The following is a 12,990-nucleotide window of genomic DNA, read 5'->3' as shown; positions in this document are numbered from 1 at the left end:
GTTCACTGATGTTGTATCATTTCTAATTCATTCTTGGCAAGATGCTGATGGGATTCGGTTGTGATGGACTTCAAGGGCTGCTACAGCTTTAGCAATTGGGTCTTATCTGGTATTGGAAGGAGTAATGGGCTAGTAGACATGGCAATAGGCTTTGCTAATCAGACTTTGTGGCAGTTTATAGTTAATCTTGTTCTTAGATGTTTTTAGATGTTTTTTCCTTTTTTTTTATTGGGTTGAAGTACCCATTGTACTTCGTTTCAATATATAATTCATGGCTTATAAAAAAAAACGTGAAAGTGATTTTTCAAGTGATTTTTTGGTTAGTGTTTTTGTGCAATGTCCCTAATTCTTGTTGTTGTGTAAAGCTTGATTTCCCTAAATTGATTTTCCTAATTCATAAGACATATTAAGAATTATGATTATGGTATTGGTATGTTTTTAATTTTAGGAAGGTCATGGACAAATTTTTAGTAAAGAGAGCAAGGTCATGAGCAATGTGGATCAAGCTCATCATCAATGTGCTCATTTGAAAAATTTGAACCCCCTGACCCCGGGTCCTGGATCCGCCACTGATCACCTAACATTCCATTTTGTAATCCAGATTTTTCTTAACAAAAAAAAATGACCATCAGTTAGCTTGGTGGAATTGGAGTTTGCTCTACATAAAAAATCAGAAATCTTAATATCAATAAAAAATTAAATTAAAAGTTGGATTTGAATAAATCTATAATGTAGTATTTATACACATGTAAGGTTCTTCTTCATCAAATTTATTCCAGATTTTTTTTAGTAATTCCAAGAATGTTTGTTGGCCTTAGGGTGCAGTGGGTCCTAGTTGTCCTTTTTCTTATCTTTCCTTTGTTAGATGTGGTCATTGGTTTGGAGGTTTTGTTTAGAGCTTTTTGGTTGGGTTGTGCTTGGGGTTGTGTTTTGGGTTTTTCCTTCTTTCGTTCCGTTTTTGTTTTTAGCGCTAATGGGTGTCTGGCATTCTTTTTATTGATGCTATTTATGCGGTTGTTCTGTTTTCTTGAAAGCTTGTTCTCAAGCCTCTTAGATAATACAATTTCTACTTTCTAAAAAAAAGTTAAAGCAAAGTGTTATGGACTCATTTTATGGTGATTTTCCAAATGCTGGGAATGACCAACCTCTAACGCAAGCTCGGTGATCCACGGAAGAGAGCATGATGGTGCAATAAATGTCCACAAAAGGGGGGGAAGTACTTAAAAAAGACACTCTGGCACTCAAGTCGACTCTTGATCAAAGAGAGAATCTCAAAGTCTAGAAGAGCAATAAAAGAACAAATGAGTTGTCTGAATAGATTATAAGGACAATCAACCTATATAGAGTACTCGTCTGATCAATTATGAAGACGGTTTACCATTGTTAGTATGTCATCTAGGTTGCAATGAGGTTTTAAGTCTAGTTGAGTTAGCTTGACGATGATTCTAACAATTTAGCCTTGAAATTAGCTAGTTGCTTGAAGATGGAATTCATGCTCCTGTGATGATTGTAATTATGTACTTGGTACTAACATTGGTTACGTATAGGGATGCAATGCATAAGATTGGGGTATGGTACTATAATACTCGTCTCTAAACCCGCATTTTGAAAAAGTACTCGTTCCCGACATATACCATCTGGGTAACAACTTGAATGTCCGTCCTCACATCCTTTAGGTACCTATATGTCCGTACTCATACTAATTCCCACAAAATTGTTAGACAAGACATAATTTATGCGAGACAAGACTAATTTATGTTCAAATATAGGTTTAAATACTCTAGAGATTCCTGAAATTGTCTATCGTACAAAAATAAGTCCCTGAAATTTTTTTTTTCCGAATCCCTGGAATTTTTTTTTAATCAGAATAAGTCCCTACTTGTGTTTCTAGCTTATGTGGCTCAATTTTTGCTGAGTCATTTATTCCACGTGGTTTTTCTATTTTTTTAAATACACATGGATTAATAAAATAAAATTAAACATTTAAATTTAATTTAAAATCTTATTAACCTAATTAAACCTAAATCCCTAAAAATATTTTAATTTTAAATTTAAATGTTTAAATTTAAAATTAGAATCTTATTAACCTAATTAATCCTAAATATAATTAACCCTAAATCCCTAAATCTAATTAACCATAAATCCCTAAAAAGATTTTAATTTTAAATTTAAATGTTTAATTTTATTTTTTAATGCATGTGTATTTAAAAAAAACCACGTAGAATAAATGACTCGGCAAAAATTGAGCCACATAGGCTGGAAACACGAGTATGAACTTATTATGATTAAAAAAATATTTCCAGGGATTCGGAATCGGAAAAAAAAAATTCAAGCACTTATTTTCGTACGACAGACAATTTCAGGGACCTCTAGAGTATTTAAGCCTCAAATATATTTATAAGAACATGTATAGTAATGCTGTAAAATCAATCCGGAAATCATACACACGATATGATCCATAAAAGCTTTGAGTAAAATTAGAATCAATTATGAAACCTGTTGGATATTGTTAAATATCTCAATAGACACAATGGTCAGCCACCTCCGAACATTGGAGGATAAATTCTTACATTAAGGGACCCAAACACCCTATAAGTGCATCAGGATATTGAAGGGCTTTTTTTTTTGTGAGGGTTTAGCACTGGCAGGGTGCATGTTCCAGAAAAAAGAAATTACCAGGGACAGAGAGAAAAGAAACATGATGTAACAAAATCGAGAGTCTCTCAAATTTATCATTGAATACAAGCCTGGTCCATATTTACAGAACATCACATTTAGCAACTTCTATGTCATGGAGCCTTACATCCAAAACAAAACAAAACAGAAACACTCAAAAAGTATGTAAGGGTTGCAAAATTTACATGGGATACAAGCCTAAGCTAATTAAACAAAAATATTCAAATGAAAGGACAGAGCCTTTTCCATGGATGTTTAAATGCTCTGATCATACCGTACAGTGCTGAAAGTTGTGTATGCATCTGATGATGACATGGTAGTGTCTTGGTTGGCTGAGCCAGAGGAAGTATCATCTGTAGAAGTAGTCTTCAAGTCAGTAATACTTTCCTCTTTCTTTCTAACTTTGAGGTCAAGAAAATCAGTAATTAAGGCAGGTTTTGTTATCCCACTATCATCAACATGCCTTTTTCCAGTGAGCATGTTGACCACAGAAGACATGGATGGCCTTTGCTTTGGTGATTCCTGAGTGCAAAGGAGGCTAATCTTCAGAAGTTGACAAGCCTGCTCCGCATCGAATTCCCCATTTAATGATATGTCTACCAGCCCTACTAATTCTTTTCTTTCATAAAGTTCCCATGCCTGTAAAAACATTAGCTAAGAATAAGAATAGGTCCAAAAATCTCATAATGCTCTAGTCACACTTAAGCAATGGAATGCAAAGCCTACAAAAAGTGCGAATTTCACACCCCAATTCCACCCTACACCGAGAGTAAGACAGAAATACAAGAGAGAGAAGTGATGTGATATAACGCGCAGTTCAACCCAAATAGGGAGTTAAAACTTTGGCTTAATTGCATTTTTGGTCCCTGACATTTATAAAAGCCACGATTTTGGTCCCTCACCTAATTTAATTACAAAAATCATCCCTCACCTAACACTCTGTGAACAAAGTTGGTCCCACCGTCAATTTTTTAACGGAAGAAGCTTATGTGGTGTTTGAAAACTTAGGTGGAAGTGCCACTGGAGAGAGGGAGGCACATGCCTCTACATCTCAGAGGAAAAAACAACAAAAAAACTCAGAGGAATAGGACACAACCTCAATCCCAGCGTTCCAACAACTAGGCCTCCCAACAGCAAAGCTTCACTATGAGATAAAAAAAACAGCCGAGAGGAGAGGAAAAATCGATTCTGACGCCAGTGGCACTTCCACATAAGCTTTCAGACGCCACGTAAGCTTCTTCCGTTAAAAAATTGACGGTTGGACCAACGTTGTTCACGAAGTGTTAGGTGAGGGACGATTTTTGTAATTAAATTAGGTGAGGGACCAAAATCGTGGCTTTTGTAAATGTCAGGGACCAAAGTTGCAATTAAGCCTAAAACTTTTAGATAGGGATGAGTTGAGCATACATGTTTCAACACAGGGGACTTCAGGTAAGTAATTAATAAATGAATGCGAGGAAAATTCAAGTTTAGTTAGAACAGATGAAGATTGAAGAAGCAATGTAGTTGTAAGAATTGATGCAACTAAAGATATGGCAAAACAATTGGGAATCTCAAATATGAGACATTCATACCCTTTCTAGAAGAAATTGTTCTTCTGATGGTAATCGTGAATTTGTGTTGCATCTCCCACTGATTATCTCTGCAAGGAGGACGCCAAAACTGTAAATGTCTGCTTTCCGTGTTAGCTTCCCCCCTATTGCATACTCTGGTGCCAAATAACCTCTGAAATAGAGCATGCATCAGTAAGTTTCGGGCTTTAAAAAATTATCAAAAAGATTATATCAATATGTAAACAGAAAAAGAGAAGCATTCGTCTTTCTCGAGTAACGAGGGGAAGGTAATGTTCCCAATAACACGGCCAGGTTAGCAATACTGCCAATGACTCACACTATGTTTGGATACTGCAAACCGACGTTAACACGCACTTCAAGTTAAAAACTGAACGAAACTCTTCAAATGAAGAGGGAGTGAAAGTCCGTTTGTAAGACCCAAGTTTTTATGCTTATGCTAAGTGAATAAAATTCTTATTCGCGATTAGGGTTGATGTATCGTGAAGGGAAACCTGAACAAGAGTTTACTAAATGAAATAAATTTGTGAAGGAGAAAGTTCAGGAAAAGTCTAAGGATTGTATCAGAGTCGATTTAAGTTATAGCACGACTTATATTCGTTTTAAAACCTAGGACAAGAACCTTAGGAAATCAAACTATGTTCCACCCTTGGAACACTGTAGGAATTTCTTCCAAAATTCTTCAGAGAAATGTTAGAACTTCTCTTTTTCCATATATCACAATCGTTTCGAGGCGAAACTCTAGGATCTACGAACGTCCGATTCCAATCATCGGAAGTTTGCCGAAACCGAAACCCTGGTATTTCAAAACCCTAGAATCAACCGATGATGAAGACTTTTTCTATTCAGAGCTTCAAATGAAGATTCTACACGCGTACACCCATTTCTCTTGATGATTTCAATCTTTCTTCAGAAGGAAGTTTTCTATTCCGACATTCGATGCAAAAAGTAACTTATCGGGTAAAATAGTTTTTACACCGACTTTGCGTTAGCCACCTAAAATACAAGGAAACCTCTTTTGAGTTTTGGTATTATGTCGCCAAAACCTATCTTAGAATTCATGGAGAATGAAGCCGGAAAAATCAGATTCGCGAAACTTTCATTTTCCCGCGTTTTGCCAACCTCTATATATAGCATTAAAAACAAGCCTCGAAAACCAAAAATCATACCGATATTTCTTTGAAGTATTAGAAGATTCAGCGGGGAGAATATCGTGTCTAGAATACATTGGAATCAGTAGGATGAATCGGAAATCACTCTCAAATTTTTATCTTAACTCTATGAGCTAAATCCTCCGATATCTAAACAAATCTGTACCGGTTTACAAAATATCTTTTGAAAATATCTTTACTAAATATCTATCCATCCTATCCTCATTCTGTCGACATCTCTCTCTCTCATTACACTTTTTCTTCATTTTTCTTCCTTGACCCATTTCATACTTCTTCTTCTATATATATTATGTCCCTTCTCCTTTCCTTTCTACTTCTTCTTCTGCTTATTTTCCAAAAGCTGCAGCAAACACCACCACCAACATATATCAATTTTATCTCCATTCTTTTCTTTTTCCAACGTGCACCCACCAGCGCCCATTCCTTCTTTCTTCCTCCTTGTGCAGCCCCCACACCACCATGGTACCTCTCACTCACGTCCCCTTCTCCCTCTCCACGAGATGCCACCGCTGGCCACCATCACCATTTCTTCTTCCTCTCACCATGGACGAACCACCATGGCAGCACCCCAACCATCATCTTCTTCTCCATTCACTTGCAGCAGCTACACAACTCCATCCCCATCACCAAGCTTCTTATCTTCCACCATGAAACAACCAAGAAGCCAGCACTATCATCAACATGTTCTTCTTTTTCTTTCTTCCTCACGAAGCCACCACCGATGGCCACCCACAACACCATCATGGACGCACCACATGAACCACCACCATGGGTCTCTCTTTCCAGCCGAGAGCACCACCTCCATGGCCACGAAGCAAGCAAAGAGAAACGACAAAGGAACCATGAAAGAAAACAGGGGAGAACGACGTGAAAACAGAGCATAACGACGCGCCGACATCGCAAACTTCGACCTTCGATTCCAGTGTACTCGGACCTCCGTTCACAGCGAGATAAGTAACGTTGGAACCCTTGCGGTGTTCACAACAAAACCCATATTCCGGATTGTCGTTCCGTCGCCGTCGACCGCCGCCGCTGCCGCCTTCGGGAGCTCTTTCCGGTCAACTCCGGCGACCGATGGAAAAACAGAGGATACTGCTACGATCCTTGTCGTGAGGAGAGCAAAACCCTATCTTCAATTTTGTATTTGGGTCATTTTATTCGACGACCCCGACAACCACCGTCGACCTTCGGCTGAACTTTCTAGGCAAACCGTCGACTCTTTGGGGAAACGGACAGCGCCGTTGAGTTTCTGGCCGCGAAAGGATGAAGGAACAACCTTCCTTTGTGTCTCCGGCGACAGTTCCTCCGTCAACCCCGTGAGCCGCAACTTTCTCTGGCGACTCTTCGCCGACAAGTTTCAGAAACTTGATTTTCGTACGATGAACGGAAGCACCTTGCATCTAAGCTACACAATGGGAGGAATCGAGCCAACATATGCAAATAAAGATGTAATCGGATCGGAGTTGCACCTTAGTATGGAAATTGGCTAAGGTGAGGGCTTCTCACTGAATACTAGTTAATGCTTTAGGTGTCGACGAATTCGACTTGATTTATTGTTTATGCACTTATTTGTGTTTGACTGAGAAATTTTTTCTGAGGCTACGGCTGACAATTGATAATCATTTATCGCTTGAATTGTTTTTGAGTTTGAATCACATGCTATGTGCTAAATGGTTAATCTAGGATGTGTGATATCTGCCCTATATGCTAAGTGTTATGTGGTTAACTTAGGTTGTGTTGATATATGAGCTATGATTGTTGGATTGTGCTAATTTAACTATGCTATTACACTTATATCTGTGATACTGAGGAGTGAGAATAAGGGGCAGGTCATGCCGATTTTATTTTGAGAGTTTGAGAAAGTTTGACGGGACGAACGGAGTTCGGGCCTTGTTATTGTTTTAGTGGATCGAGACATTCTCTGGGATTTACTTGGGATTATGGGATCTTTGAAACTCGTAGGAAATACGATAAGACTAAAAGGAAACTATTTTTACAAGGAAAATTCATAAGATATTAACCAACCTCTAAACCTTTAAATAATGATAATAATCTCGGATGCAAGCTTGGGATCAAGTCTTAGTCTTTGGAAAACGAGAAGTGTCGTCGGATCCAATCGTTGAGGAAGCTGAGAAGTGTTGAGTATGTTGATGCTCTTGTGCTGTTGGAGCAGCTATGCGTTGTTGGGCTATCCTGGGGATAAGTCCGGGAAACCGTTAGTTTCCGAGAGTGTAATACTCTGTGCTCGTTGAGCAGTTGTGACCATCGGATTGAGATGAGTCGGATGATTTGGAGATCATCGTGGGTTATGTGTTGTTGTGAAGAAGTGTCTTTTGTCGCAGAATCGACTTTACCTTAGGGTAAGCTTTTAGAGACTTTAATTTAGCTAGAACACGTGGCGACGTGTCGAGTGAGATTCGGAGACGTTGTTTGACTAATCATTCTGCATTCATGCAACATTAATGAGGTATTAACACAGGACGTACTCTGGACCTCGTCGGTTTCCAAAATGGTCATAAGACCCGGAATGCCGTGTAAGAGCGTTTGTAGACGTCTCTTGTAGCAGACCGAAATGGCAGACCTACGGGTTATGGCTGATCTGGCTACTTTGGTTTGGTGTAAGAGACACGCGGGCAGAATGGTCCCACCGTTGCTGGTGCTAGGATTGATCCGGTTGATGTCCATCCCAGAGGCACGCGAGCAGAATGGTCCCACCGTTGCTGGTGCTAGGATTGACTCGGTTGATGTCCATACCTATGTTTGGTGTAAGAGGCACGCGGGCAGAATGGTCCCACCGTTGCTGGTGCTAGGATTGATCCGTTTGATGTCCATCCGTTTTCCGGAATGCATTTGGTTAACTGGGTTAACCGTCATATCATTTCATGCAACATGCATACTGACTTAGTTGCTGAGTGTGATTGATAATTGTTAATCCTATTTGATGCATGTTATTTGTTATTATTGTCGTTACATTCATTGTGGAATATGCAACCCTAGGATGTTATCCCTAGCTATAAGCCTAAGTGGCTATTCTATTGTCTGTATCTATCGGTGCTATTATTTACATAATTCTTTGGAGTTGACCCTCGCGTCTTCTGTGTGTGCTTTGGCGGACAAACGCCCTTTGTCAGATGTCTTTGGCGGACTGGTTCACGACGGTTCACCCTTTGGGGAGGAACTAGGGTTGAAATGCTGGAACAAGAGCGCATCACGGTAGCGAGAGGAGGACGGATGGTGTACATAGACTAGGTTGTTCTGAATTCAGATTTCGGACGACGATCACGCTAGCATGTAGGATTGAGTGTTAGTGTGAGCTCCTCGAGATGAGATTAGTGTAGGAGTAGAGTCTTAGCTCTGAACATCATTTGTTTCTTTTGGGACAGGGTAGTTTCCCACCTATAGCTTTTGTGTGGTTTCTTTACGGGAATCACAGAGAGTTGGTTGGACTTAGGAGGTCTTGTTTTAGGCCGGTTGGGCTGACTTATTCTTATTTTGAGGGACAGTGTTGCAGACACTTGACCTTTCTTTTGGATTGTACCTTTTGCCTACGGGCGTTACCCTTTTCTACTTTCCATCACTGGAGGTTACTCGTGACGAGGTTGCTACTTACAGCGGGGGCTGAAATTATTATTGTACATTAGTTCTGTTATCTTTTGTTGGGAGTTTATTTCTTTCGGTCTTTGGTTCTATTATCGAAAAAAAAAATATTCACGTTTTTCCGCATTAAGTTTTTCATTTGGTTACTAAAGTGACGCCACCGAAATCGGGGTGTTACACCGTTCAAGTTGCACTCAACCAATACACGAACAGACACATACTCAGAGATTTAGTTAAAACATATGAATTCAGAACCAGCCAGATTACTTGAGCAGTGCAGTTTTTGGATAACAAATTTGTGCCTTGCACTGGCTAGCTCAACTCCTATGCCACCGGCAAAGCAGTGCAATAAAAGATGCCATGAAAAATTATGAAACTTTGATTTCATCATTTGACATTAATATAGATTGTTATAAACTATCAACTAGATTCTGATTTTCCAGTATAATATAGCATGTAATTCTGACCAACCACAACAAATTCTCTTTTAGTGTTGTTAACTTCCATGTATGACTAAAACATCTTGAATTTGAACTGGGAAATTGAGGTGGAAGGGGAAGATAAAAAATAAAAAAAATTACAATTTCTGCATAGATTGTAAATCACAATACTTACAATGTTCCTGCTACACGAGTGCTGACGTGAGTGGCGTTAGCTGGAATAAGCTTTGCAAGGCCAAAATCAGAAATCTTGGGTGTAAGGTCTTTGTCAAGTAGAATATTGCTTGCCTTTATGTCCCTGTGAACAATATGAGGACTCACTTCTTCATGGAGATAAGCAAGCCCCCTTGCAATTCCAATGCATATTCTAGTCCTTGTTTGCCAATCGAAGTAGATACTACTATGACCTCCATCTGGAAGTAAAAAGGAATTTTTTTGAGCAAATGTTAATTACAGTAAGGTTGAGAGTCAAACACTATTTAATGAAACAACCCATGGAGTAAGTCATTCTTCTCAATTTTTCCCAGAAAGCTTATTCAATAGGTTTTCTTCACTAATATTCTAAGAACATAGATTTGAGAAAATGGGACTACTTCATAGACGGTTTACCAAATAATTATATTAATACAAAAAAAAGCGTTTACCTAGAAGAGTTTGTGAAAGGCTGTTATTCTCAAGGTAATTGTAGACTAATATCCTGTTATTTCTTTCCACACAGCAACCATATAATTTAACCAAATTTTCATGCTCTATTTCAGAGATCACATTAATCTCTGTCAAGAACTCCTTCACCCCTTGTCTTGATTGAGCTGAAAGAACTTTTATAGCAGCGATTTTTCCATCTTTAAGCCGTCCCTGATGAGTGATGACCCACCATAATATAGTTAAGGTTTAATTGATATTGATAGTTAAAGAAAGGAAAAAACAATGATAAGGTAAATTGCTATAATGATGCAAGAAGCACTTGAAAGTAGTGTAATTTACCTTGTAGACAGAACCAAAACCACCCTCTCCAATTTTATTGGCCAGACTAAAATCCTCAGTTGCATTTCTTAGTTCTTTGTAGGTATATATCTTAACATTATGAATGTCCGAAATATCTGCTCACAGTTAATATTACAAGTAAGATTTTTTTCAATGTACTATATGATCATATATATCTTAATTCGAGAATGCCACCACTATCAATTGTAATTTGCCATTGATGTAGTTAATTTACCTTCATCAGCAGTATCTGGATTTTTTCTAGCTGAAGAAGACCCCTTATTGAATATGAAAGGAAAACAGGTCATCACTGAATCGCGTATCAGAAAGCAGCTTTTAAGTTTTGATGTCAAATGGTATTATCAATTGCTTCCAAGTCACCTGGTTGAACCATCAAAGAATGTCAAAGTTTGAAGAATAATGAATGAAGCTGAAAGCCCACACAAATCATTAAACATGACAAAGATAAATGCAAAGTTCTGAGGCTTTGCATGAGCATAATAAAGTAGATTCATGTTTCTAGAGCAAATGTGAGTATGTGACACACAAACTAACAAAAGTAATAATTCATATCATATCTCTAGTTTTGACACCAATATTTACAATTACATTCCAATGATATTGAAACAGAGCCTATCATAAAAGAGGTGAGTGAATTGCAAAAGAAATGAAGCCTAGTCATAAGTCATAACTAAACTACAATGAGGCTCAGATATCAATTATCAGATTTTCTGAATAAGATATGTGTTCCGGGAGACTTCACAGCCGACCAACCCCTAGGTCGATCACACAACAGGCCTCAATCGAGGTTTGAGACCTGACCATCTAGTCCAACGACACTCTGGGTAATATCTAGCCGGGCCAGGCTAACCCCTCAGTAGGGATAAGATCCTGATCACTTCACCCATCTCATCGCTAACCCTATGGGCTAGCTGCACAGGCTAGGTACCAGGCTCGAGATTTAGTCCCCACTAACGAGGAGCCCCCGATTGTCAAATCTCTACACACAACAAGTGTCCTAGAGAGATCCAATAGTGGAAATACGCTCGGAGTCTAGGCACTCATGACACCTCCCGGGGTTACCCAGCCCTACGAGTAGGTATAAAAGACCCGGCTCAACCACTAACTTAGACATCGGATTGCCTTTACCTAGACTTCATTTGAGCATAAAGTATACCATACCCAATGCCACAAGACATAAATAGTTGAGTTTGTGCTGTTTTTCATAGCTCAAAGAACCAAAGGAAGAAAGCAGGAAAAAAAGAACGAAAACTTCATCTACCCCGGAAACCAAAAATTTAAAAAAAATATTTGCAAGTTTCTCAAGGACATATATAGGAGAAATATAAACAGAGCAGTAGGAACATACCTGAGAGGGTGGAGCAAAGAAGAAGAGAGAGTGGTAGAATTTGAGATGAGTTTGGTTTGGTGAAGAAGGAGACAAGTTTTGAAGGAGAGAATCTAAGCGTGAAGATGGGGTTGAGTTAGTTGGTTGTGTGCTGTTGGGGGTGAATTGATGATATGAAGCGATGAGCCACGACGCGTGCTGCTTCCTTTGAATATTCCTACAACGACAACCGTGGCTGCTTGCTTGCTTGAACAATTCTTGTGTATTAATTTTTCCGTACAACAACAACAGTAGTAGTACTACGTAAACTCTGTCCACATTAATTCATCACACCTCCTTTTTCCTTTCAGCACAACTACTACCACCCTCTTATAATCAACGTGGCTATTTGTTATTAGTTTTTAATGCGGGTGGAGATTAGGGTGGACATTAAACCTCATTGAATTTTAGATTCTTATAGTATTATTTAAATGGATCATTAGAATTGAATGAATGAGGCTCTAGCGTTTTTTATTGTCTCCATGGCTTGGAATCGAGGTTGCATGAAAGTGGTGTGTGAAACCGATTCTAGAAATCCGGTGAATGCTCTGGAGTAGCTGAATTTTGAGAGTTTCTTAGCCATTTTAAGAGACATCAAGTGTCTACTTCGGGTGGGATTGGTTGATCACTATTCGATTAGTGGATTCCGAGAGAGTGCAACACAACTGTTGATTGATTAGTTAAATTTGGTGAGGAACAATGTTGGTAGGGTGGAGCTTGTTCTTCGAACCATGAGCTTGAAACTATCATATTGCGAGATTCAATGTTAGTTCCTCAATTTTGTTGTCCTTGTTATTTTTCGATGCATAAAATAAATATCCAAATATCGATGACATTGATTTTAAGTTTAGCAATGAAAATTTTTATCAAAAGAAGAAAATTGGAGTAATCATCTTCTCCTCAACCTCAAGCCCTTTAGCATTGAGTTCAGTTAGAGGCGGAACCAAAAAAATGACAAAGGGCGGAAATTTTATTATTTAATGTATTAATACAAAGAAATTTTTATTATTGCTTAATGTATTCAATGCAAAAATTCAAGTTTATTATATATATGTATTTTTTAATTAAAAATCTCATGACCTGCAATTGACCCAATCCATAGATTCAATTAAAAAAACGATTTTTAGAATCTAATTTTAAAAAAATATTATACTTCTTCTCAT

At 38.4% G+C, this 12,990-nt stretch overlaps 1 protein-coding gene across 1 annotated transcript; it reads right to left on the bottom strand.

Annotated features, from left to right (window-relative positions):
• Positions 1–2,704: 2,704 nt before the first annotated feature.
• On the bottom strand, positions 2,705–12,117 carry LOC130748724 (cold-responsive protein kinase 1-like). The gene is made up of 7 exons (XM_057601971.1): positions 11,810–12,117; positions 10,676–10,821; positions 10,441–10,556; positions 10,101–10,311; positions 9,632–9,869; positions 4,251–4,401; positions 2,705–3,315 (listed from the first exon to the last, which is right to left on the bottom strand). Exons 2-7 carry the CDS (start codon positions 10,746–10,748, stop codon positions 2,932–2,934), a joined length of 1,173 nt encoding a protein of 390 aa, XP_057457954.1. The 5' UTR covers positions 10,749–10,821; positions 11,810–12,117; the 3' UTR covers positions 2,705–2,931.
• Positions 12,118–12,990: the final 873 nt, after the last annotated feature.

This window comes from Lotus japonicus, chromosome 3 (assembly GCF_012489685.1).
Source record: "Lotus japonicus ecotype B-129 chromosome 3, LjGifu_v1.2".
Taxonomy (NCBI): domain Eukaryota; kingdom Viridiplantae; phylum Streptophyta; class Magnoliopsida; order Fabales; family Fabaceae; genus Lotus; species Lotus japonicus.
The sequence above is the reverse complement of the archived record's forward strand: the minus strand, read 5'-3'. Positions and strand labels throughout refer to the sequence as shown.

What these genes read in the sequence shown, in the direction of transcription:
- LOC130748724 (XM_057601971.1), bottom strand. Translation starts at nt 10,748, where the DNA reads ATGACCTGTTTTCCTTTCATATTCAATAAGGGGTCTTCTTCAGCTAGA. An exon ending in TCCAGATACTGCTGATGAAG is followed by an intron (nt 10,557 to 10,675) that starts GTAAATTAACTA and finishes AACTGTGAGCAG; the next exon opens with ATATTTCGGACATTCATAAT. An exon ending in ACTCGTGTAGCAGGAACATT is followed by an intron (nt 4,402 to 9,631) that starts GTAAGTATTGTG and finishes GCTCTATTTCAG; the next exon opens with AGGTTATTTGGCACCAGAGT.